The sequence below is a fragment of the Bombyx mori genome, chromosome 16 (genome assembly GCF_030269925.1).
Source record: "Bombyx mori chromosome 16, ASM3026992v2".
In the NCBI taxonomy this organism is placed as follows: Eukaryota; Metazoa; Arthropoda; class Insecta; order Lepidoptera; family Bombycidae; genus Bombyx; species Bombyx mori.
The window spans coordinates 5,787,260-5,814,715 of record NC_085122.1 but is presented as its reverse complement, the minus strand read 5'-3'; the positions used below and the strand labels follow the sequence as shown (position 1 = coordinate 5,814,715).

Sequence of the window (27,456 nt, the reverse complement as noted above, 5' to 3'; positions counted from 1 at the left end):
AGGGTGCACTATGGTCACAATGTATAGTGGGGTATATCTGTCAATGATAAGGGAAGATAGATGTTCTACTTAATTTTATAAAAAAAATACTCAAGCAAGTACATGCCGTTGGGGGTGGTGCGGTCGAGGCACTTTACAGCGCTCCGGTTTGGTGCCGTGCTCACCCGCGAGAACGTAGCCGCGTTGCGACGACATCAACGCGCGATCGTGTTCAGCGCAATTCGAGTATACCACACTGTCTCCTACGAGGTGGCGTGCCTGCTCGCCGGAGCGCCACCATGGGACCTGGAGGCGGAGGCGTTAATTGCTGACTATAGGTGGCGTAGTGACTTTCGCTCTAGGGGGAAAGGGGGTCCTGGTGAAGGAGTAATTCGAGCGCGGAGACTCCAATCTCAGCGCTCCGTGACGGAGGCGTTGTCTCGTTTGGTGGACCCGCCGGCTTCCTTCCATACCGTCGAGGTGGTTTCCCCGGTTCTCGTGGGCTGGGTGGGCCATAGCCGCGCATACCTCACCTTATGGCTCACACAAATGCTTACTGCCCACGGATGTTTCGACCGATATTCGCACAAAATTGTCGAAAGGGAACCGATGGCGCAGTGCAGTGCAGACCGCAACGAGGAACCTACATTGGCACGTTGCTCATCGAATCCAGAGCAACACGCCAATGTTGTGCTGCCCTCGTCGCGAGGATCGATACCCAATATAAATACAGCATCATTTTGAGAGATAGTACTGAAAAGTATGTACTTCTATTTCATAAAATTTAAAACCATAAAGTGACACTTCTACTATATTGTGATATTATCTATGCTATGTTCACCGGTACCCATCTGTGCGCATACATACCGTATGCTGAATAAAACTGAAAACACTATTTAAAATAGCATAATTCTTTAAAAGATGACTGCTTTCGAAGAATTTGGTGTGCTGCCTGAAATAGGCAAAGCTATTGAAGAAATGGATTGGACTCTACCGACTGATGTCCAAGCCGAAGCTATTCCCCTAATCTTAGGCGGTGGAGATGTACTTATGGCAGCCGAAACTGGCAGTGGAAAGACAGGAGCATTCTGTTTACCTATATTGCAGATTGTCTGGGAAACCTTGAAAGATATGCAGGAAGGAAAAACCGGTAAAGTAATAACACAAACGTCTTCTGAGTGTACTATGTCATTTTTCGATCGCACTGACGCACTGGCTGTTACTCCTGACGGGTTACGGTGTCAATCCAGAAATCAAAAAGACTGGCACGGGTGTAGGGCAACCAAAGGTGTTCATACGAAAGGTGCATATTACTTTGAAGCCACTGTCACTGATGAGGGCTTATGCCGTGTCGGCTGGTCTACACAAGCGGTAAGGGACATAACTTATTTTCAAAGGAAATCACTTTACGTAAATTAAATTCAATCTGTACAAAAATTAAATTTCTATTTAAACTAACCACAATGGAGCTATTTGAAACAGTTAATATAGGGACTTTATGAGTTGGTCTGCTTAATAAACAGGGTGAAAAATCACTGAGTTATCGTGGCCACATTTTCAATGTGCTTTGGTTATGTACTTAATTTTGAAAGTTTATTTTTAAGCTGAACTGTTCAAGGGGTTTAACCAATGAATATATTTTGCATTTCAACTCAATTACTTATAGACAATCTCAGAATTAAAGTCTTCACATTTGCCTTGATTTAAAGCTTTAGTATTCTATGACTTCTAGAACATTTTAAATTGCTGAATAATCTACACTGGTCTATTTATTTTATATGCTGGGGTGTGAACTTGTCCACCAATCTATGCTATAACAAAAAATATTATTAAGCAATTTACTAACTATGTAATATATAGTAAGTGTAGTCATGACCATCAGCATGAAAGGAGCATCTCAAATCTAGATACTTTTAAATGTGACCATGAACCAACACTGTATGTTGCCATGCCTTTTGTGCAGGGCTTAAACATTGCTATGCTAATGAGTACCTTAGCTGTTCTCATACTGATAGAAGAAAATTTTCTTAAAGGTACAATTTATAATATAAAAATTATTTTAATGCAAGTTCATTTAGGACAGGAATGTCATTATAGAAGAAATACAGCTTTGTTTACTGTAACTTATTGTTTTTAGATGTTAACACATCAATGCTAAAGAAATTATTCAAGTATAGTTAGTGTCTTGTCAGCCTTGTGGAACAATAATACTTTCTGGTTTAAAAGGGGGATTGCTAATATTCTATAGTATACAATTGAGACTTAGACCACATGTTTCAATATTTACGTTATTCATTTTGCCTATAGGCTTTGGTATAGGCTTTGGTATAGGAAAAATATTTTTTTTGGAATAAATAAATTTTCATTGCCTAATCTACTTGATTATGAAACTACTGCAAAAGAGTTAATCAAACTCATTGTTTTCAGGCAAAGCTGGATCTTGGAACTGACAGGCTAGGCTATGGATTTGGTGGTACAGGCAAGAAATCAAATTGTAAGCAATTTGATGATTATGGCGAGGCTTATGGGATGAATGATGTCATTGGTAAGATTAAGCATGAATTTCAAATATTTTCATAAAATTTTTAATGATTCTGATAATAATAATAAAATACAGTCTTTCATACTTTTTATGCCATACCAATAGGCATTGATTTAAAAATAAAATGTGATTTTAAATATTCACTATAGTTATTTTTTAACAATTTATTTAAAATTTCATCATTTTTAAGACAATGACTTCACCAGTGCCATAAATAAAATTGGTGCCATTGCCTTAAAAATATTAACTTGTGACATGATACTCCAACATTTACTGTACTTTTAATAAATGATATCTATTTTTTTGTACAGTCTAAGAAAAATATCTCTGAAAACACTTTCAGATTGTTATACTTAGCGTTGATAATTGAGACTATAAATTTTAATACCATTCAAGTAATGACCGCCTTCATGCTTTAAGTTGAAACAAGAAAAGTGTTTTGATTTTATCAATAAAATCATAACATAACTGACACTTAAGTCATATGCAATATAAAAAAAATTGTTAACATTAACACAAATAGGCCAATATTGTTTTGATAGATTTATTCAAATATTTTTTTTTTTACTATTATAAATATAGGTTATACAATATTTAATATTCCAATAAATTTAAATGATTTTATATAAAATAAAAATATATAAATAAGATTTAGCCTACAACCATATAATGGTCAGATTTATTGATCTTGGATCTTGGATTGGTATAAAAGATTTTTCTATTTGCTCTAAAGTGATGGACAAGTTGATCGGTCCATCTGATGAAAAGTGGTTACTGGAGCCCTTAGACATAATTTTGTGAAGGCCTCTTTAAGATACACAGGCAACCACTCGAATACTTCTTTACTGCTCTGAATTGACTGAATACTCTGCTTAATAATCTGTGTCTTTGAAGTGGTCACTAAACTGGGTCTGGGAAACTCACTTCCAGGTGAACTGGGTTGGCATTCATAAGATATGATAAGAAAATAATTTAAATATGAGTTTGGGGCTTGAGTTTGCAGAGAATGGCTTCTTTATCTACATCTACAATAAATGTCTACTGCATTTTTTACATATTCAATAAATTTGGTTTTTTTTTGCAAGGCTGTTTCCTGAATTTAAATAATGGTGAAATTCGATACTCTAAAAACGGAGAAGACTTGGGTGTGGCTTTCAGTCTTGATTCATCTAGAAAGTCAGACTGTTACTTCCCTGCAGTTGTCTTGAAAAATGCTGAGATGAGTTTTAACTTTGGTGCCACACCATTTAAGGTAATCATGTGAATAGTTGAATTATGTAGTTAGAATATAATTAATTAGTCCATAAAGAGTGTGTTGGTGGTATCCTGAATGAAGAGTATAGGAAAATCACTAAACCATATGGAGGCAGCGGTAGCTAGGGTAGCGGAGGCGGTAGGCAGTGGCTTGGCTCTGCCCCTGGCATTGCTGAAGTCCATGAGCGACAGTAACCACTCACCATCAGGTGGGCCGTTCGCTCGTCTGCCTACAAGAGCAATAAAAAAAGAGCTCTAGTATTATCAGTGCTGCAACCATCAAAATGCAACTTAAAAATATCAATAATAACTATCTTTTGTAGTACCCACCACCAAACGGATACATAGCAATCAGTCAAGCACCCAAAGAAAACGTCAAGCAGAATGTTATAGCCGCTGTAGCTTCAACAGATATTAAACCAGTGAATAATGCACCGCAGGCTATTATTATTGAGGTGAGTTTAGGTTTATTTTTAATTAGCAAACTCTTACTGCACTCATGACGAATTCAGGAAGCTCAATTTTAAACTAACCGTGCTTCTTTCAGCAAAATATGTTCATGTCATGTATACATAAATAAATAAATGGACGACCATTAAACATTTCACTCATTTGTGTACAAAATGGTAAAAACATTAAGATTCACGTAGATAATGAATCGGAAACAGAAAGTATTGATGCAACTTGACCATGATAATTGTGAAATATGCAATCGAAGCATTGGAAACAATATAATGACAATAAAAAGTCGTGTTTCTTATTTTATTGCCCTTAGAGGCTGACGAGTACATAGCCCGCGTGATGGTGAGTGGTTACCATCGCCCATAGACGTCAGCAATGCCAGGGGCAGAGCTAACCTGCTGTCTAACTGTTAAGGTAAACCGTAAGCATATGTGCAAGCCCTGAACCGCGTGGCCACCGCCGTGGAGACACGACTGGACGATCTCCTAAAACGTACAAGCACGGACGAAGTGATTAGCCTGCGGTTGCAAATGGAGCAACTGCAGGCACTATACACTTCCGTCCAAGTAGAAAACGCGGAGCTTCGTGCGGAGAGTGCTCGGGTGCGGGAGGAGATGGCCAGGATGCGTGTGGTCCTTGACGATGTCGTGGGATGCCAAGGCAGCTCGGCCTCTCCGCCACCCGTGCCCTCACCGCAGGAAGCAACGGATAAAGACCGCGAGATAGAGGAATTAAAGAGGTGTCTCGCGATAATGGAGGCCCGCACGTCTACGGTGGAACGCGCAAGGCCTCCACTGGCGCACGAGCGGCCTGTGCCCACAAATGCGACAGCGACCGCAGTTGTACCAGCGCCCACGGGGGCTGCAGCCAAGGTGCGTATGGCACCCGCCACACGAACGGTGCGCAGCTCTCGTGCACCGGCCAAGCCCGCTGGACGACGAACGCCCGCCCAGCCCACGAGGCCCCAAGCCGCTGCTTCTGCCCCGCCCCAGCCTGACAAGGTGGGGCCTGGCAGAAACCGCAAAAAGCGAGAGAGGGGCGTGAATGCCGCTGAGACGGCGCAGATCCCCCAGCCCCGCCCATTACCTCCTGCTCCGTCCAACATGGATGAAGCCTGGAACACGGTGGTGAGGCGGGGGCGAAGGAAGGCTGCAGAGCCAAGCACCCGAACCACCCCTGCGGTCGCCTCCCCTCAAGCAATGGGTCGAGCGACGACTGGGGGAGGGAGAAAAGGGCGCAAGGTGAAGAAACCGCGCGCCCCACGGTCGGCAGCGGTCGTATTAGAACTGCTGCCGGCTGGCAAGGAAAAGGGCCTCACCTATGGGGAGGTGATGGCTCGGGCGCGCGGTAGCGTCGACGTTGACGCCATAGGTGTGGAAGGGGGACTCCGAGTCCGGCAGACGGCCAGCGGGGCTCGGCTGTTGGTATGTCCTAGTGCTGACTCCGGCGCGGCCGCAGACAGACTGGCAGCCCGGCTTCGCGAAATTCTGCCGGACCCGGAAGTGGTGCGCATAGATAGGCCTGTCAAGATGGCGGAAGTCAAAGTGACGGGCCTGGATGAATGTGCCACTAAGGAGGAAGTGGCCGCCGCTATTGCATCGCAGAGCAACTGCGCCCTCGCACAAGTGAAGGTGGGGGAGCCTCGGAGTTCTTACTCTGGATCTTTCACTGTGTGGGCGCGTTGCCCTGTGCAGGTGGCCACTCTTTTGGCCACGCCTCCACAAGGTCGGCCCGCCGACTCGCCGGGGAGGCTGCGCGTGGGCTGGGTGATAGCCCACGTGCAGTTGCAGGAGGCACGTCCATGGCGATGCCTCCGGTGCTTTGGCACCGGTCACGGCCTCGCCAAGTGCCCATCGGCTGTGGATCGCAGCGGACTTTGCTTCCGTTGCGGTCAGGCTGGGCACAAGGCAGCCTCTTGCAGCGCCGCCACGCCACACTGCGTCTTGTGCGACGCGGCGAAGCGGCGGGCCGATCATCGAGCTGGAGGCCCGGCCTGCTGTTCCGCCCCCTCTTCCACAAAGAGGCGGCGTGGCGGGAAAAAAGAGAAGAAAAAGGCAGAGAGAGAGCCGGCTGCACGTGAAGCAGCCGGCCCGTCAGTTCCCGCCGCGGCCGTCGAGCCGCAAGGCGGGACGGAAGACGAGGGAGCGATGGATGTGACACCTCAATAATGGGTCACGTCCATCGCTTCCTCCAAGCGAATGTGAACCACTCCGCCAGGGCGCAGGATCTCCTCGTCCACACCATGGCGGAGTGGTTCATCGACATCGCGATCGTCGCGGAGCCATACTTTGTACCGACCGGGAGGATTCCTGGGCCGGAGATGTCGATGGCTCTGTGGCGATCGTGATGCGACAGTCGGCGGCGTTACCCCCCCTTGGAATGGTGGTCAAGGGACCCGGGTACGTCGTAGTTAAGGTCGACGAAACCGTCGTGATCGGGGTGTACTTCTCTCCGAACAGGAGTCTCGCCGAGTTCGAGCAGTTTCTGGGTGGGCTCGAGGCGTTGATCCATCGCTTCGAGTCTCGCCCGTTGATACTGGCGGGGGACCTCAACGCCAAATGTACGGCGTGGGGTTCCCCTCGCACGGACTCACGCGGCGAGTTCCTGTCGGAGTGGGCCTTCGCGACCGGCCTCTGTCTTTTGAATAGAGGTTCGGTCGCGACCTGCGTGCGGTGGAATGGGGAATCACACGTGGACGTCTCGTTTGCGTCCTCATCCGCCGCGCGCCGTGTCCTTGGCTGGCGTGTCCTCGAGGGGGCGGAGACGCTCTCGGACCATCGGTTTGTCCGATTCGAGCTCTCTGCTTCCAGCTCGTTGAACGCGCCGGCTGAAGACGCCCGCGGCGAGGAGGAGCTCCCGCGTAGCGCTCCCCGATCATTCCCACGATGGGCACTGAAGCGCCTGAACAAGGTGCTCGCGGTGGAGGCGGCCACAGTGGCCGCGTGGGCGCCGATGCCCGCGCGTCTAGTGGACGTGGAGTCGGAGGCCGACTGGTTCCGGGGTACAATGCGTCGCGTCTGCGATGCTTCGATGCCCCGGATCAGCGGTCGCGCTCCACGTGGTGGTGCGTATTGGTGGACGCCCGAGATCGCGCTCCTCCGAGAGGAGTGCGTGCGGGCGCGCCGCCGAAGCGCCCGACCGCCGTCGCCGCCTTCGCGATGCGGACTTCGCGGAGGTAGCGGCCCGCCTGCATGCCGACTGCCGTCAGAAGCAGGAGGCACTGCGGCGGGTCATCGGCGAGGCCAAGTCTCAGAGCATGAAGACGCTCCTAGAGACGCTCGACCAGGATCCCTGGGGGCGCCCGTACCAAACGGTCCGCAAGAAATTGCGGCCGTGGGCGCTCCCGGTGACAGAGCGTCTCCAGCCTCAGCAGCTGCGGGAGATTGTCTCCGGGCTGTTCCCGCGGATGGAGAGGGACTTCGAGCCCCCCTCCATGGGCGCGCCGCCACGGGGTGATGTGAGCGGTGATGCCCCTGCTGAGGTGGTCCCTCCGAGCATCTCGGAGGAGGAGATTCGTGCGGCCGTGTCGAGGATGCGGAGGAAGGACGCGGCCCCCGGCCCCCCGGTTCATGGTCGGGTCTGGGATTTGGCCTTCGGTGCCCTTGGGGACCGGCTCGTGCGGCTCTTTGAAGCCTGCCTCGAGTCGGGACGGTTTCCGAAACAGTGGAAGACGGGCAGACTTGTTTTGCTGAGGAAGGAGGGACGCCCTGCAGACTCACCTGCGGGGTACCGTCCAATCGTGTTGCTGGACGAGGCGGGAAAACTGCTCGAGCGAGTGGTGGCCGCCCGCATCGTCCAGCACTTGGCGGGGGTGGGTCCCGATCTGTCAACGGAGCAGTTCGGATTCAGGGAGGGCCGCTCGACCATCGACGCGGTGATGCGCGTGCGCGCCCTCTCTGATGAGGCTGTCGGCCGGGGCGGGGTTGCACTGGCGGTGTCCCTGGACATCGCCAATGCGTTCAACACCCTGCCCTGGTCGGTGATCGCAGGGGCGCTGGAGTATCACGGCGTCCCTGCGTATCTCCGTCGGCTGATCGGGTCCTACCTCGAGGACAGGTCGGTCATGTGCACCGAGCACGGTGGGGCGGTGCTCCGCTTCCCCGTCGAGCGCGGTGTCCCACAGGGGTCGGTCCTTGGCCCTCTCTTGTGGAACATCGGCTACGACTGGGTCCTGCGGGGTGCCCTTAGCGCTCCTCTCCCGGGTCTAAGCGTAGTTTGTTACGCGGACGACACCTTGGTCGTGGCCCGGGGTAGGGACTTGCGCGAGTCTGCCCGTCTTTCCTGCGCGGGGGTGGCCTTCGTCGTCGGCAGGATCCGAAGGCTGGGTCTGGAGGTGGCGTTCGATAAATCCCAGGCCCTGTTGTTCCACGGGGCCCGGAGAGCGCCGCCTCAGGGGGCCCACCTCGTGATCGGAGGCGTTCGCGTCGAGATCGAGGCGACCGGGTTGCGGTACCTCGGCCTCGTACTGGACGGTCGTTGGAGCTTCCGTGCTCACTTCGAAAGATTGGGTCCCCGACTGATGGCAGCCGCCGGCTCGCTGAGTCGGCTGATGCCGAACGTCGGGGGTCCCGACATGGTGGTGCGCCGCCTCTACACGGGGGTGGTGCGGTCAATGGCACTGTACGGGGCGCCCGTATGGTGCCACGCCCTGACCCGTGACAACGTCGCAGCGTTGCGACGTCCGCAGCGCGCGATTGCGGTCAGGGCGGTTCGTGGGTACCGCACCGTCTCGTTCGAGGCGGCGTGCGTGCTCGCCGGGACGCCTCCCTAGGACCTGGAAGCGGAGGCGCTTGCTGCGGATTACGCGTGGCAATGTGATCTCCGCTCCAGGGGGGAGCCGCGTCCCGGCGCGGCGGAAGTTCGAGCGCGGAAGCTTCAATCTCGGCGTGCCGTACTCGAGGCGTGGTCTCGCCGCCTGGCGGACCCCGCCTACGGGCGACGGACCGTCGAGGCGATCCGCCCGGTCCTCTCGGACTGGGTGAATCGCGACCGAGGACGTCTCACCTTCCGAGCGACGCAGGTGCTCACGGGACACGGCTGTTTCGGTCGCTACCTGCACCTCGTCGCCCGGAGGGAGCCGACGCCGAAGTGCCACCATTGCAGTGGCTGCAACGAGGACACGGCGGAGCACACGCTCGCGTGCTGCCCCGCTTTCGCGGAGCAGCGCCGCGTCCTCGTTGCAAAAATAGGACCGGACTTGTCGCTTCCGACCGTCGTGGCTGCGATGCTCGGCAGCGATGAGTCCTGGCAGGCGATGCTCGACTTCTGCGAGTCCACCATCTCGCAGAAGGAGGCGGCGGAACGGGAGAGGGAGAACTCTTCCTCCCTCTCGGCGCCGTGCCGCCGCCGTCGAGCCGGGGGTCGGAGGAGGGCGTTTGTCCAGCTCCGGCCCCTATGAGGAGGCAGTCTCCTCCCGGTGATGGTCACGGGGCGACCTAAGGGGGCTGAGACTGCGCCGCACGCTACCGTCACTCTAGCGCGCTGGCACCAGGAGGACGGGACGACGCGTCGGCGGCTGCGGACTGCGATGCGGTCCGCATTTTCGTCGTCGCTGTCGTCGCCGAACACTGTGGAAGAGCAACCCGGTCGGCGGTGTATCGCGTTCCGACCCGGCAGGCTGGTTCTGGCCCAGCGGGGTATCCCGGAACACCAGCGGCATCGCCCGGGCGGCCTGAAGGGCCGCCGTACCGCGGAGACTGACGTCGTTGGTCGTCGACTATCGCCTCGACGACCCGTCGGTCGGGCGTCCTCGGGGTGGCGCCGCGTGTCTGGTTGTAGTGTTGACCGCGGGAACCCCCCTACTCTGACCGGGTTTTGACCCCGGACGGAGATCGGACGCCGGGTGTAAGAGTGCAGGGGAGTCGTTTAGTGGGTGGGCCCTAAATTCCTTGGGCCCGCGGTCTGCTCTCAACACCTGCAGATCGTTGAGTCTCACATACCCCGCGCGCCCCCTAGGCGCGGGGACCTCGTAGGAGGTTCGGCCCTCGGCCCGGAAAAAAAAAAAAAAAACCGTAAGCAAATTATAGTCTTGAAAAAACTTTACTGGTGGTAGGACCTCTTGTGAGTCCGCACGGGTAGGTACCGCCACCCTGCCTATTTCTGCCGTGAAGCAGTAATGCGTTTCGGTTTGAAGGGCGGGGCAGCCGTTGTAACTATACTGAGACCTTAGCACTTATATCTCAAGGTGTGGGGCGCATTTACGTTGTAGATATCTATGGACTTCAGTAACCACTTAACACCAGATGGGCTGTGAGCTCATCCATCCGTGTCCAAATGGCGAGCAACTCGTCAGTCCAGCCTTCTGTTACCTGATAACATAGCGTAAAATGATAAAAATGTCAAGTAATTTTCATTTTTACTGTTTTCCAGCCGTCCAGAGAATTAGCGGAGCAGACCTGTACACAATTTACGAAATTCAAGAAGTATTTAGAAAATCCCAAAATTCGGGAGCTGCTGGTTGTTGGAGGTATAAATGTTAAAGATCAAATTAACCAGTTGAACTGTGGGGTGGATGTCGTCGTTGGGACGCCGGGACGCTTGGAAGACCTTATCCAAGGAGGTCAGTGTACCATCAGTATTTGTACATTGTTAATTCAGCTTTTTTGAAAGTGGCAAATAACACTTGGTGTTGGGTCCAAAAAGAAAAAAAAACAGCTTCATTTAGTTAGTTGATGTAGTTAATATTAATGTCATTTTTAAACAGGATACTTATCACTGACGCATTGCCGTTTCTTCGTCTTGGACGAGGCTGATGGTCTCTTGAAAGCGGGTTACGGAGAACTGATTGAACGCCTCCATCGTCAGATCCCGAAGATAACATCCGATGGACGGAGACTGCAGATGGTTGTGTGTTCGGCAACCCTGCACGCATTCGAAGTCAAGAAAATGGCTGTGAGTTTTATAATTGATTAATCCTAAAAGATTCAAATTTTTCATCAGATAGGAAAAATCAAATTATATATGAGTCGTCTATTATCAAAGGTGGCAATCTGTACATTTGGACAAAAATTTTTTATTGATATGTCAATACAGATTTATTTGAATATAATCGTCTCCTTCAAAGAATACGGTTCAAAACCTGATTTAAATAAAGGTTAATAGTTAACCTGTTATTTATCTAAGATCTCGTTCCGAAGAGTTTTGTGACTGCCAATGGAATACAAAGTCAATAATTCGTTTTTCTGATTTACCAATCATTGTCCAAAAGTCAGATTGCCGCTTTTGATAATAGTCGACTCATATATTATTATGTAAAATAACATTTAATATTTTACATGTATTTTTTTATGTATTAACATTTACTGGCGTCGGGCGTGTGGTGAGTACGCTGTGTCGGTACCATTGTCGAACCAATTTTTGCAAGCAATCTTATATTTCTCTTTGAGGGTAGGATAGCGGTATCTAAATTTTTGCTTAGATTTGTGGAAAAGTCTTTCGCCCTTCTGGTGTTGAGTTGTTACTGAAGCCCAAAGAGGCGTATTAATAATTTATATAGAACGCTATAACATAACTTATTAGACTCCTAGCAACCCGCCCTCGCTTCGCTTCGGAAACTGTAATTTATTATTGGTTTCTCCACTATTTAATGGATGTTATTATACATATTAACCCTCCTCTTCAATCACTCTATCTATTAAAAAAAACGCATTAAAATCCGTTGCGTAGTTTTAAAGATTTAAGCATACATAGGGACAGACAGATATAGGGACAGAGAAAGCGACTTTGCTTTATACTATGTAGTGAAGATATTTGTTATCATTCTCATGTTCTCTTAATATATTGGATGTTATTATTCATTAATAGCGACTTCGGTCGAAATGAGCGACGGAAATTTGTGTATTCCAGCAATCACTTTACACCTAACAGATTTTAGAATCGCTTAACCACTCATTTAGAAATATGTTTTTTATTGTTTGACAGGAAAAATTAATGCACTTTCCGACTTGGGTCGATTTGAAAGGGGAAGACGCAGTTCCTGAGACCGTACACCATGTTGTTGTGAACGTAGACCCGCAAAAGGACAGCTCTTGGCAAACACTGCGCAAGTTAGTTCATAGTATCACTATAAACTTTGTTCTATTACACTGCAGCTTACTCGACTAGGCCTTAGACCGCTAAGTGAATAACGCTCAATAATTTAAAATTATTATGCCCGGAGTGGTACGCTTCTGTAATTGATTCCTATTTCTAGAAATTTCGTACTTATAAAATACTGAATGGTAAATTATTATAATAAAATACCTATTATATTAAACATCACATGTGGTCGCGATCCTCAGCAGTGAGGAAACGATATAGAAGAAGAAATTATTATAAATGCTATATTTTCATATATTATTATACATATAATAATATGCTAAATAGCTAAAAAAAGGTATTGATTTTGTGTACTTATATCTATACTTAGAGATTTTAACAGACGAGCGAAACGGTTGGCATGAATATAGAAAAGGAAAATGTCGGTATTCCGCGACCGTAACGCTTTTTCGTTACGTGACGTTTTCTACCTTCGTTACGAAAACGCAGCCCTTATAAAAATTCTCGGTCCAAAATTTCTAAATCAATGCAGACACGTGGATGAGTTATTAATAAAAGTTTTTCTCTCTCAGGCACGTGCAGACCGACGGTGTGCACGCTAAGGACAACATTCGAAGCGGCAACACTACGCCTGAAACGTTGTCTGAAGCTGTTAAGATACTGAAAGGAGAATACTGTGTGCGCGCCATCAGGGAACACAAAATGGACCGGTAAGTTACGGCTTATTTAAAATTACTATTGGTTCCCCTGTAGTCGAAAATCGACTATAATAAATTGAAATTATAAGTTTGTACACTATTAAGATTCTCATTCTCATTAATTTTTTTATTGCTTAGATGGGTGGACGAGCTCACAGCCCACCTGGTGTTAAGTGGTTACTGGAGCCCATAGACATCTACAACGTAAATGCACCACCCCTCTTGAGATATAAGTTCTAAGGTCTCAGTATAGTTACAACGGCTGCCCCGCCTTTCAAACCGAAACTATTTCTGCAGAAATAGGCAGGGTGGTGGTACCTACCCGTGCGGACTCACAAGCGGTCCTACAACCAATAAATTCAAAGATTATTTATTATACTTCTATAATTACAGATTTCGCCAAGATTACACATTAAGACAAATATTGATAAAGACAAACAATATTTAATCTATTCTCATCTTGACCTTAGACTATAAGCAATAAGAAAAGTTTGACAATAAACAAATAGTATGCATGCGCGTGTTAAATACATGATAGTGTGTGTAATGTTTTTTTTTTCATTGATTTAATGTATATTTTACGCATAATTTAAAAAAATATTAATATTTTGCACTCCTTCTATATAAGTGTGGGAAGTTTCATATTCCTCCGTCTGTGCAATTTTCGTAAAAAGGGGTACGAAGTTTTTGCTTCACCTATTAATATATAGAAGTAAAGTTGACTTAAATTTCAAAGCTTTGTCAAAATGTTCATTTCTCGTCCCTTCTTTCGTCTCAAAAGCAAAATAAATATCATTACATTGAGGTCGGTAATGATTTATATATACATTTCGCGGTCGCGGGAATCCGCTGGAAGCAGAGAGCGCAAGATCGATCGTTGTGGCGAAGCTTGGGGGAGATCTATGCCCAGCAGTGGAAGTCTGGACTGGAAGATAGATGTTTCCTTATCTATCTAAATGAGAAAATAATAGAATAATAACCATTTATTTTATAATGAAAAATTAATTTAACTATGATTTGCTTTGTTTTCTTAGGGCCATAATATTCTGCCGCACTAAATTGGATTGCGACAACCTCGAGCGGTACTTCAAAACGTTCGGCAATGAGCTGTCCTGTGTGTGCCTGCACGGCGACCGAAAACCAAAGGAGCGCAAAGACAATTTGGAGATATTCAAGAACAGCCAAGTGAAGTTTTTGATTTGCACCGACGTCGCTGCTCGCGGCATCGACATCTCGGGCCTGCCGTTCAGTGAGTAGCTTTTTTTTTGTCTTACCTAAGCTGGTAGCCTTGAGAGGCTATGGCAGCGTAAGCGGGCGAATAGGTGAGCTAACGGGGCTCAAACCGGGAGTGTTGTTAACACTGGCCCTAGCAAGAGCAGTGCTTCCCAGAATCTACCACCGGACCGGAAACGTGACCCACTGAGAAGATCCGGCGAGAAACTCAGTGGGCTGTGTCTATGGGTTAATTTACTCGTCGAGCCCTTCGCCGCAAGTGATGGGTTCGGTGAGAACGATGACCGGTGCTTGAGGTACCTAAAAGCACCTTTAGTGGATTGAGAGGATCTGAAATGACGTATTTAGGGCGACGTCGACTGTTTACCATTCGGTCCACAGGATTGGGTATGGTGAGTGGCGATGAGACGCCGCTAGTATCGACTTTTGAATCGTACCACGCATGCGCGCACAAAAAACACATTAGATTACATCGAGGGGCGAAAGGCTATTTGGTTTAAGCGCAACATTTCGCAACTTTACAGGAGAGTAGGTTATTTAATGTTTAAAATTGGAAAAAATATCACAAATCAGATTTCGCGTGGAGTAATCTTAATTGAAGTTCAATTAAAAACATCGAACTGTTGATGTTAATACCAAATAAAACGCACCTTTAGTTACAAAGATGAATGTCGCTTAAACCAAATAGCCTTTCACTGGTCGTTATTAAACAGTACTTATACTTTAGAAATCGAATTGTATTTTCGATTTTAGCCGTGTCCGTTGGTTCACTGAAGCAATCGCATCAACTACCCGCTAAACGACAACACATGAAAAAGCTTTTTAAATAAACCATGAGTTTTCCTGCGTCTCTAAAAAATATGTCCTTTCTTGAGTAACGTTGGGAATATGCAACATTATGACTTGCAATTCCGCACGCATCAGTGTAGTCGCAATAAATAAATAAATATTTAAATATATTTTTAACAACAAAATAGACATGCTTTAACAAAAACCGACTTCAAATAGAAAAAACAAACAAATTAATATACACTAAAAACAATAATCATCGAAATCGGTTGGCGTGATATTGAGTTATTCATCTATTTTTATCGCCCATGTACTTAATGCAAATTTAAGACTTATATGGTTTTCTCATAGAAACCATTATCAGAATTGGATTAAATTGAAATGGGACCACACGGGAAGCGTCAGCTTTTTAAAAAAAGAGTCATCTAAATCGATTCACCCAGTCAAAAGTTATGAGGTATCAAACATAAAAAAAACCCTGTCGACTTGAGAACCTCCTTCCTTTTTGAAGGCGGTTAAAAAATTACTTTTAAGGTTTAATTTTTAATTAGATTTCTTACCGTACGCATGCTTTAAAATATTTGAGGTCTATTATACAAGATTGAAAATTGTGAAGGAAAGTCACATGTGATCGCGATACTCAGCAGATAGGGAACGATGAAGAAGAAATATATTTGGACTCCGGTAACCACTTAAATCAAGGGAGCCGAGAGCTGTTCTTATTTAGTATACATGAACTATTTCAGTATACGAACTATGAATGTAATGTTCACTAATAGTATTAACGTTTTTAGTGATCAACATAACGCTTCCCGACGAAAAGTCCAACTACGTACATCGCATCGGGCGCGTCGGTCGCGCGGAACGCATGGGCCTGGCCATCAGTCTCGTCTCCACCGTACCCGAAAAGGTGAGGATCTTTTGTGAAGGAGAAAATTTTGTGTGCGTCCTTGGTTGTGTGCGAAAGAGGATATGCGTGAACCCCAATAACCGTACACGTCAAGCTCGTGAGTTTCTCGCCGGATCTTGTCAGCGGGTCGCGATTCCGATCCGGTACTAGATTCATTCGCGAAGCAGCTGCTCTTGAGTTGTTAGGTCTTCTTCGTAGGCGCTCAGGCAGCTGTTAGCAAATCCCATCCCTCCTGGCTGAGCCTTTTCTCGCCCACCTGTCCTGATGAAACCGGAAAGGCCTCCGGGCCACCGGTAATCCCTCAATCCTAAAAAAAGATGTACGTGAGAAGAGCGTGACTGCCGAGATGTCGTACATATGCATGACAGGCTTGACGGGAGCGCCGACCCCGCCTAGTGGGATAAGAAGGTGATTTTCTAGACAAATTTACATTGAAATATGTAGAAATTAGATCCATGAATAGTAAAATGCAATATTATTTAATACACTAACATAAAAAAAAATATGTTAGAGAAAGTGTGATGGTATGGACCATGCGATGAGACGAAATGAAAATGAGGTTGGTAAGAGAATGTTAACTGTGAATGTGGAAGGATATAGAGGAAGAGGTAGAACTAAGAAGAAATTGATGGATTGCGTGAAAGACGATATATGTAAGAGGGGAGTGAGCGAAGAAATGGTATAAGATAGAGGAGTATGGAAGGAGAAAACATGTTGCGCCGACCCCAGGTGACTGGGAGAAGGGCAGGAGAATGATCATGACACATCGCACCATTAGAATTATAGAGACCCATTTCGAAATTTTTGGATTTCGTCTTTAATTAAAAAATGGACCTAGAACGACCCTTTTCTTAAGCAGTATGGTCATACCTACCCGTGCGGGCTCACAATACGTTTTACAATAAAAAATAAAGCAAATTATATTTTTCGCTGAAGTATTTCGTGTGAACACATGTTTAGTACAGCATAGTGGCATAGCTCGATAGGAGTAAATATACCGGGCGTCATATGATATATACGATATCACGACGACTTCGAAAATATAATTTTACGACTAAATTAAAAATACTAATATGCATTTTTAAACTTGCAAAATCTAAGTAGAGACCCTTTAACAACAAAAAATATCTGACTTCAGTTTTTGTTAAACATTATCAAGGTATGGTATCATGGCGAGTGGTGTTCATCTCGCGGACGGAACTGCTGGAACACTAATCTGATTGACGACAAACCTAAGGGATGCTGCATGTGGTACAATGAACCTCAGGTGAGAATTTTATGTAAGACGATTAAGCGCATAATAAAAACGGTAAAGATTGCATTTAACACGTTACAATTATAGAGCATGTTATGTAATCTTGTGTGATCACAGTATTATAATAAAATTAAGATCTGTTATAAAAGTAATATCTATAGTGATTGTACGTTCAGTTTTGTTAATATATAAATGTGATATAAAATATTACTACATATGCAGTGCAGTGGCGGGAGTGAGTGACTGAAAAGATCATGCTAAAAATCGTTAAAACAAAAATTCCTATATAAGTGTTTTCTGTTTCAAACAGTACCTGGCGGATATTGAAGATCACCTAAATATCACGATACAGCAGGTCGAGACGGATATGAAAGTCCCATCCAATGAGTTTGACGGTAAAGTAGTTTACGGTGAAAAAAGAAAACAAGCTGGTTCCGGATACCAAGTGAGTTAAAATATGTTTATTAAAAACTAGTTAATTTTATATTAATAAATAAACTTTTTCGCGATATTGCGTTCGGACAATAATTAGTAAAGTCATATGAAATAACAGATAATGCCAAAATGAACTTGTTTTTCTTTTCAGGACCATGTCAGTCAAATGGCGCCTGTTGTGAAATCTCTGCAAGAGCTAGAGTCGCAAGCACAACTCTACTATCTTAAAATGCATCATAATGTCTCCATTTCTTGAATCAGAAATATAATTAAAATATCTACTAATTTATTGTCGCATATTAATTAAACTGATTAGAGCGCAGGTGACTTTTATTTAAAATATTATTTAACAGACAAATTGATTTATTATTTTTAGCCTCGTAAGGCTGCCTGTCCACCGGAGCGGAGCAAGGCAGTGGAGCGGACAAACGGAGAAATATTAACCAATAAGATTGCACAAAATCTCCGCTCCTCTTTATAAATAATGTAAATGCATATTTATTTATGCCAGAATTAATGCACTAAGTATTTTTTCTCTAATCAATTGTCCACTTTGGGCCTGAAATGGGCATTCCCCTTTGTATCGAATGGAAGATTAAAGACAATAAATGAAAGGAAGTATTTTTTTATTTCATTCAATTTTCAATCTCTACGAATACTGCCAAACGATAGTGTTTTCGGCCTGCATTCTCACAATAAATTATTAAGTCTCATAACCGATACGTAGTAACATAATAGTTTTAAATACTGTTTCACTATATCATAATTTAGTTATAACAACGTGTCAGCCGTGCCTTATCAACCTGTTCATATCTCATAAATGTCTTAGACATTTTTAGAAAGGAACCACATTTATAAAAATATTGATTTCGTTTATACAAAATAACAAAGTGCTATTTTTCCTTGGTTTTGATTATGAACTATATTTCGATGCCTCCAATGAACACTACGCTAACTCCAAATTCGTAGGTTTACAGGAGGAGCGTTTAAACGAAAAAAGTTGATAAAATCTTTATTATTGCAGATATATTTATGGTTTTTTTGTGTAACTAGCTGATTTACTCTTGCTTCGAATCCCATCAATAATGATTAATTGTAATACTTTTAACATAGTGAAGCGATTTGCATGAAAAATGAAAATTTCAAAATTTTGAGTTAGAATAGTGTTCATTGGAGGCATCGATTTTCTTTTTGTATCATGTACAAAACATTGAAGTGTTTGACTATTTACCGTAAACTGTCTAATAACAACAAATTTAATAGGTAAACAAAATAGAATGTGGTCTAATGGTTTATAATTGAGTCGTCTATTATCAAAGGTGGCAATCTGTGCATTTGGACAAAAAAATGTTATTGATATGTCAATTCAGACTGATTTGAATATAATCGTCTCCTTCAAAGAATACGGTTCAAAACCTGCATTAAATAAAGGTTAATACTTAACCTGTTATTTATCTAAGATGTCGTTCAGAAGAGTTTTGTGACTGCCAATGGAATACAAAGTCAATAATTCGTTTTCCTGATTTACCAATAATTGTCCAAAAGTTACATTGCCGGCTTTGATAATAGTCGACTCAATTACAAAACATTCAACTCCTTACAATGGAAACATATTTTGTACAATCAGTAGTGTGGATTAACAATAAACTAGATTAAGTTTCAGTATTCACATATTTTATAATAATTGTGAGAAGAGTACTGTATTATCAATTCGTTAATATTGTACGTTTTCCTTCGTCAAATTCTAATTGGATTGAAATATAGGATTAAATTATTATAAGGGTTTTCGTTTCCAAAATATTAAAAGAAATTTTAGTACAGCCTACATTAAAATCTTAATTTCGCCTTCAGAATTGAATGCGCAAATCTCACAATTCGAATTGTTGTTCCGATAAACTATAGGTATTTTTTATTTTATTTTATTGCTTAGATGGGTGGACGAGCTCACAGCCCACCTGGTGTTAAGTGGTTACTGGAGCCCATAGACATCCACAACGTAAATGCGCCACCCACCTTGAGATACAAGTTCTAAGGTCTCCAGTATAGTTACAACGGCTGCCCCACCCTTCAAACCGAAACGCATTACTGCTTCACGGCAGAAATAGTATTATGCTATCTTTTTATAATAATCTAGTTATTTAAATTACTGACCTAATAATTATAAGTCAAGACGACCATATTTAATTATTAGACAGTTGAGAATCCCAAGAACAAGATAAAAACTACACACAAAGCGTACTCCAAAAAGTGACATGATTAATACAAATTAAGTGTTGATACGGTGTTTCAAAGTGTTGTGTTAGTTGATGACCGACTAACATTAGATTTAAAAGGAATAGGAACTAAGAAAGCACTATTTATCCCTATATTTGAAATGTAATACAATTTTCAAAACTAACCTGTAACTAACAACGGAATTTTTGTAAACGAATACATATAAAAACAATAGATAGAATAGATAGATATAGATATTGGGGCTAAGCAGTCTAAAATCCAACCACATAACGTTATGAATTAATCGTAAAGAAGTGCACGATTGGTACAACAATTTATTTACCAGTAGGTGCACCAGAGCTTCGCTAATGTCTAATTATAAACAAAGTTGATGATTTAATATTTGGAAACAACAATCGGAAATACTTTAGCCACAGCGAAAGACTGGTAAACCTTAAATTAGAAATAGACTACCTATATTAAGCAAACATACTTATTTAGTAATAAATTTACTAGTTCATCAGCGTCAAAACTTACATTATAAATTATAATACGATACATGATATAAAATCTAGATACTAAGAAATGTATCAAAATTGGTTGTGCCTCCTTGTTTTGTCTTCATAGACCCCTTTAACCTTTTTGTCTGATTACGCTTGAACGCGCAGTGGAGGTTTTTGGGTTGTTTTCCATTTTAGCATCATAACTTTATACACTAAAATGGTATTATGCCACCTCCTTAAAAATTGAGATCACTAGATCGTTATGAATGAAATAACATTAGTAAAAGCTACATTTTTGTAGCTTGGGTCGTGTTATACATTACATTAGTAACAAAGCAATTGTACAATTATTTATCGCATTGTTGTCATTTAATTTACACATAAAATTTATAGGTCTAAACATTACTATACTAATAGAAATCGAAAGCAGTCTATGCCAGTCTATGGTAACAGCATTCGTTCTGCATACTTTTTTTTTTGGCTCAATTACACTAAAGGAGCCTGGCAGTTTGTCTTATTACGCTCATTTGTTTAAATGTTTTCGAAAATACAAGGGCATTTTATACTTGACATCTGAACAATACTATGAAAAAACGCTTTTAAAAAATGGACGTGTTTTACAACTATAATATCCTATCTACGTAATAATTATTTAATTAAATATTGCTTATTAAACAGGTCAGGTGTGTTTAGCATTATAACCGATGTCTAACTAACACGCACACGCAGCTAATACGGCGTCAAAATTCATTAATGATAAATGTTAATATTATCACCATTTATCATAGTATTTTCATCATCTCAGTGAACAAAATTGCTTATTATTTAGGTACAAATGAATTAAAATTGATGAGTTTAACTCTGAATTCATAGTTCGCTTCCGCAATTTTAAATTGATTGTTCCTATAAAATATTTCTGGATCCCTGGCAAAACAATTTAGTTCTATACATTGTAAATCTATTATTAAAATTGTTGCATCTCCACATTCTTTCATATCTAACAACACTGAATTCACTAATTAAATTACAATTAATGCTACTTATAAATAAGAGAATTATTCGAGTATATGAAAGCCTGTGTCCTTTAAGCACGGAAGCCATAGAATTTTACGATTTCAAGAGTAAATTTATTACCACTTAATTCTGTCTTTGTAAATCTTTTACCAATAACTAAGATTGTATCCTTCTAGAAATTTTAATTGAAAAAAAAGGAAGAAATAATTTACTATGTTATTGTAATTACAATAAAGCACAGGTTTCAACGGAGTCTAGTAATGAGATTTGAGATGACAATAAGGCGCTTAAACGTGGGAAATCTGCAATGGTAGGTAGTCCAATTAACATAATTCGACCATATGCTCACCTTAAGCTTATGATCCGTTTTATCTACTTATTACAAATTTTCTTTTGTTTTGTTATTGAAATTTTAAGGACAATTTCCAAAAAAAAAGGTATTGATCACCTAATAGTCATCATTAGAAAGAAAACAAAACGATCGGTGCAAGCAGAGAAGAAATCAGTTCCTAATTGTTTTGTCTTTGTCTATTTAAGATATCGGTACTTTAGGATTTTAACCATATTTCTCTTCATTAGATTAACACACAGACTGATTTTATTAAATGTTGTACTTCCACTGATAAGATAATCTTTTCTGCACTTTAAAAAGTTATTTTCATAACTGAAATTGATAATGTAGGTTGATTTTTAAACACATTTTAAATTCCCTAAATAAATTACTTTCGTGATAAACTTTGAACCGTATACGTGAATATAAGTATCACAATTGAAAGTAATTTATATAACTTAAATTCCAGTGCATCTTTACTGATCATCGTCGATGAAACGAATCTTTTATATTTAGGTATTCTATTGTGCCAGTCTTTTTATTTTATTTTATCCTTTGTTGAGTCTTTTTACACTTACAATAGTTTATTTAGTATTATTTTCTATTTAAAACAATAGTGTTTTAACGATACGATGGCGTCGTCTTGAAATTTGTATAAAATGAGAAATTTTCTTATCAATAGATCGACTACGTATTTTGTTTGGTTTTCCATTAATATTCGACCGCGCATAACTTCTATGTTGAAATGTTGATAAAAGCCGCTGCAAACATGCCGTAATCATTATCAACGTACCACGAAAAATTCTCAAAACCTACGTATTTATAATAATTTACTTTTTAAATATTAATGTGCAATAAGGCAGTTAACAAACTATCCACATCATTCGTATATAAAACTATTATTATTAGGCCACTATTGTCTCACTACATAACGATTATGCTATGTCAAATTCAAACCATTAATAATAATAATATTAAAATTTATATTAATTTAATAACTAAAATTATTTTAATAAATAATGCTTAGTAGTCCATGAGATTACTGTTGACAAACCTGTAAAAATTAAGTAGAATTAAAACTTTCTTTTAAGCAATTATATATTAATATAAAAATTAATTGTTGTTCGTTAGTCTCGCTAAAACTCGAGAACGGCTGAACCGATTTGGCTAATTTTGGTCTTGAATTATTTGTGAAAGTCCAGAGAAGGTTTAAAAGGTAGATAAATATGAAAATGCTCGGAATTAAATAAAAATAACAATTTTGTTTTCCCTTTGATGTGTCTCCCGTCGGACGGACTCCTTTTGTTTGTTTTAAGTTTATTTTATACAAACGTTTAAGTCTTTTATTTATCGATTGAGGCACTACGAAGTCTGCCGGGTCAGCTAGTTTTAAATAAAATTTAGTTAGTAATATTTCTACATTCATAACCTACATTAAAATACTTTGTTTTATTCCATCTTTTAAGTCTTACAAAAAGTAGTAATCACCTAGTAAGCAAGTCAATGTTTATATTGAAAACATACATTTTGAAATCTAACTTATGTGCATTGTTACCAAATCTAATGTAACATTTGAAACCCTTTTATCCCAAATAAAGATATCACAAAAATTTGATATTATTGAATGAATTTAATCGAAAAGCTTATTAAGGAATTTGGAGAAGTGTTGCAAACTCACCCAGGTCAGAAAGCGAGCCAGGGATGATGTTGCAGGGATTCCTTAGAGCGGTCTCCATAATCATAAGTGAGTTCATCCCCCGGGGAGATATCCTGTGCAGCGATCAGCACGAGTCGCGGCCCGTCCACCCACAACGCCTTTGTGTGAAGATTACCGTTGCGAGAGTGGTTCACCAATCGACCCAGCCGTCCCGACTCAGCAGTTGCATCAATACTATAAAACATTTATTAGATATAGTCTAAATATAGTATTTAAATCATTTTTATTGTATAAAAATAATGAGTGATGTTTGAAACTACTTTTACAGTTCAACCTTATTGTTTTTGAAGTAAACTGTAAACTGTAAAATTAGTTGAAATTATGCTGATGATTCGCGAAAATCAAAGAAAATATATTATTAGTTATGTTTTTTTTTGTTTCTGTAGTTCATCCTAAGACTGTAGCTGTTCTTGACATCAGTGGTAGTGCTTATTTTAACCTTTGACAAGCATATTAAATGGAATTCTAATTTATATAAATTATTTGAATAGAAACGACGGATTTTTTCCACGAGAAACTCACCAATACTGTTGATCTCCATGTCTGAAGTAATACATGTAACATCCGGCCTCAGGATCCAGGGCGTACAAACGTTCTCGTTCACGAGCTTCTGCCACGCCGATCAGTTCACCGGCATATTCCACCACGTACTGACCGCGACTAAACGGACGGGTTGCGATCACTCCGCGACCTTTGGCTTCGAAATAGGCAACCTGAATCAAAATACAAGAGGTTAAATACACAATTTTAAAAGAACATAGCAGAGTACTTTTTATTGGTGGCAGGACCTTTTGTGAGTCCGCGCAGGTAGGTACCACCACCCTGCCTATTTCTGCCGTGAAGCAGTAATGCGTTTCGGTTTGAAGGGTAGCGCAGCCGTTGTAAATATACTGAGATCTTAGAACTTATATTTCAAGGTGGGTGGCGCATTTACGTTGTAATGTCTATGGGCTCCAGTAACCACTTAACACTAGGTGGGCTATGAGCTCTTCCACCAACGTAAGCAATAAAAAAAAAAGTACACTATTCAATCTCAAAATTTAGATAGTATAATTTAGTTTAAGTACTCCTGCAACCTTTTTCCCTGGATTTGCCTTTCCTTGCCAGGTTATCTGCTGATATATTTCTTCCTTGGACTATGTCAATGATCTCTATTTTAATTGTAGTAGTATTTGTAGTTTTGAAGAGTTGCAGTTCTTTTTTTTTGGTATTCTTTAATCCATTTTTTGTTATAGTTGCAAGTATTTTATTCTTGCCAGCACTCTTTTTTCAGTTATAGACAATGACCTCTCAATTAGAACAATTATTAATTAGTGGTAAAACACCTACTTAGCTTATTTTGCAGTTTGTTTTTAACATTCAATAATCAAATGTAGAATCAATAAATTAGTAGCTATTTGTAGACATCATTGTTGTGTTTTCTGATACCAGATGGATGAATGGGAGGTTTAACAATTTTCTCACTTGAATCTTGGCTTTGAAGATTAATTATAATAAAAATGACTATTGTACTGTACTCAATTCTAAGCTTTAAGGTCACAATAGGAACATCTTCCACTGAGCAGGTGCTATTTTATTTTTATTGAATATGTCCTCAATACAATTCAGCATTTTTGTCTCCTTTCCAGAATATTTATATTCTATAAAAACTACACTAATCAATAATGAGCACTTCAAATTCCACGTAAATTACAAAACATTAGAAAGAATAAATCATAATCAAGATATCAAAATAGCATAAGGTGGGTCAATTTTATATGAAAATAAAATCTCATCTTATCATACTTAAAAATAACCATGTAAGATTTGAAAGAGACTTACTTGTAATCCATCTTCTCTTTGTTCTCTAACAGCTCTTTCTAAATCTCTCATTTTCTCAGCCATGACACATTTTGATGTTTTCCTTACACTTCTTCTTACAGGAAAAAATTCAGTTAATTTGTGGTTTGCATTTCCATTTGAAACTTTCTCAACTTTAACAGTCTTTTCTATGGGTGAAGGAGATACAGCAGGTTCTACTTTAGGAACTTTTATTTCCTCTTTGAAATACTCTGTTAATTTGTGGCTTTCCGCTGCACGTATCTCTGCCCTTGCAGCACGTGTCCTCAGTGAGTGTCCATTTGTCATATTGGAAATACCGTTGCTAGTCTTCAATGGTTTCGATTTTTGTTCAGTTTTCTTGAATGGAGGCTCAGAACTCAGTTCTTCATTTTCAGTCTTTGGCTGTATTGCAGTGATAATCCTAAAATTAAAGTTTTTTTTTCAAATCATGAATCATAGTTTTAGTTTAATATATTTGTAATTAACTGCGCTATTATATGCATAATCTTATAGTAATAAGAAAAATAGTGTAAATAAATTACTTTTACTGATTTATTTACCTTCGTTTCCTATAATTCCGTGTGGGCCTAGCAGGCTTGTCTTCACACAATTCAATGCGATGTGGAGTCTTTACCCCTTCTTGAACTGCCATTAAAGTATTGACTGAAAATGTAAAATATAATATAATAAGGTGCATTAAGTTGAATAAATAAATAAATAAATAAATAACCCCAATTTATAATTAAGTAAGTCCTTTTTAATATATAATCATGTTTTATTTTATTTTGTCATATATATCTGAAACTTTACACTTTAGACTACACCAGTCAGTATTTGTGATAAAATTAAAATTGAGTTCTAATTTTTCTTCTCACAATATTTATAAATTACTGGCTACTTCACACTCTATTCAAATAGTCCTTTGCTTATTTTAGAACTAGAAAAGTATAAAATTAATGAAGCATTATACAGTCGATTGAAAGAGAGATTTCATTTTAAAATCAAAACCATTTTTTAATCAAGGCATTTAAACAGTCTATAACACCAGTTCGTAATTCAGTTTCATCAGAGAAATAGAGAATTTAACACCGGGAATCCTCCTATTGTGGTGATGAATTTCCAAGTTAAGCTGTTCAATCTAATTAAAAATTAATTCTTTTTTCTTGATTAACCTCTATATATTTTTTATAATTAAATGAAATACTATCTATTCATGAGGAGCACGAAGAACATAACGTTGAGGGTAAATACAATATTAACCATATATGAACAAAGGACGTCTCATTAAGCAAATCGCTGCACTGTTACATAAATAAATAAAAACAGTAATACACTAACCTCGCACCATTTCCACTCGGGATGTCTTCAATACAAAAATTTATACAAAAAAAACATCAGAAAATAACCTGATAGATAACTCCTGATACAAAACAAAACAGACTGGCTCGAGTTACTGCTATTTTGTAACAGACCTCCCTGTCATATTACGATCGTAACAAGATTACATGTGATTAGTTTTTCCTAGGTCACGAAATCATCTTGATAATTATTAATGGGCAATTTACACTAATTATGTTATTTTAAGACATCATAAACTATTAGATCGGTACTTTAGCTCACAATCTAACCGAATCCATTAAAACCGAAACGTCAAGCCTGATTAATATTGATGGCTAGTCCGTAGAAAATGGACGCTTGTTTTTTGTTTTTCGTGACAAATTTATTAAATCGTTTTGATTTGATTGGTAGATGGCTCAAATTTAACCAATGGAATCAAACTATTTTCCATAGACATTTTTTTCTTTTTTCTACAAGTAATAGAATGTGGCGCATTCTAATAAGTTTTTTAACCTCAAAACTAAAATCATATCTAATGAAATAATATGATATACTATGAAAGTAGATATAATATGCGATATATGACTTCCAATCTTCAATGGACTTCCTTAGCTAGGTACCCTAAAAGTCATGTCCAACGATTTTGTTCCATAATCTGTCTCAATTCCTAAACTGTTATTATGCCACCATTGTGCTATGTTTAGTAAATGAATTAATTAGTAGTGTATCGTGGTCACTTTTCTGGTAAAAATCATCCATAGACTCTATTATATCACAATATACTAAAATTTGGGGATCGTACTTCGACGCTCGTAATTCAAAGTTCATATCCTTGTAGAAGAGACTCTGCGTCTTATGTAGAATAAATTGGCACTGCATTTGAAAAATAGTAATAATATTGATTTGAAGTTTATGGCGCTGTTT

At 41.1% G+C, this 27,456-nt stretch overlaps 2 protein-coding genes across 2 annotated transcripts; one reads left to right on the top strand and one right to left on the bottom strand.

Annotated features, from left to right (window-relative positions):
- The first annotated feature begins 33 nt into the window (after positions 1–33).
- Positions 34–17,916, top strand: LOC101740015 (ATP-dependent RNA helicase Ddx1). The gene is made up of 13 exons (XM_038016488.2): positions 34–1,350; positions 2,407–2,524; positions 3,607–3,773; positions 4,099–4,230; positions 10,607–10,796; positions 10,941–11,128; positions 12,158–12,282; positions 12,847–12,984; positions 14,007–14,221; positions 15,789–15,904; positions 17,064–17,171; positions 17,470–17,604; positions 17,746–17,916. The coding sequence occupies exons 1-13, from the start codon at positions 901–903 to the stop codon at positions 17,848–17,850; spliced, it is 2,187 nt and encodes a 728-aa protein (XP_037872416.1). The 5' UTR covers positions 34–900; the 3' UTR covers positions 17,851–17,916.
- Positions 17,917–18,203: 287 nt separating this feature from the next.
- On the bottom strand, positions 18,204–26,969 carry LOC101738260 (histone-lysine N-methyltransferase Set8). Its single transcript, XM_004928839.5, has 6 exons — positions 26,533–26,969; positions 25,755–25,857; positions 25,195–25,615; positions 23,896–24,086; positions 23,335–23,547; positions 18,204–22,710 (listed from the first exon to the last, which is right to left on the bottom strand). Exons 1-5 carry the CDS (start codon positions 26,540–26,542, stop codon positions 23,340–23,342), a joined length of 933 nt encoding a protein of 310 aa, XP_004928896.1. The 5' UTR covers positions 26,543–26,969; the 3' UTR covers positions 18,204–22,710; positions 23,335–23,339.
- Positions 26,970–27,456: the final 487 nt, after the last annotated feature.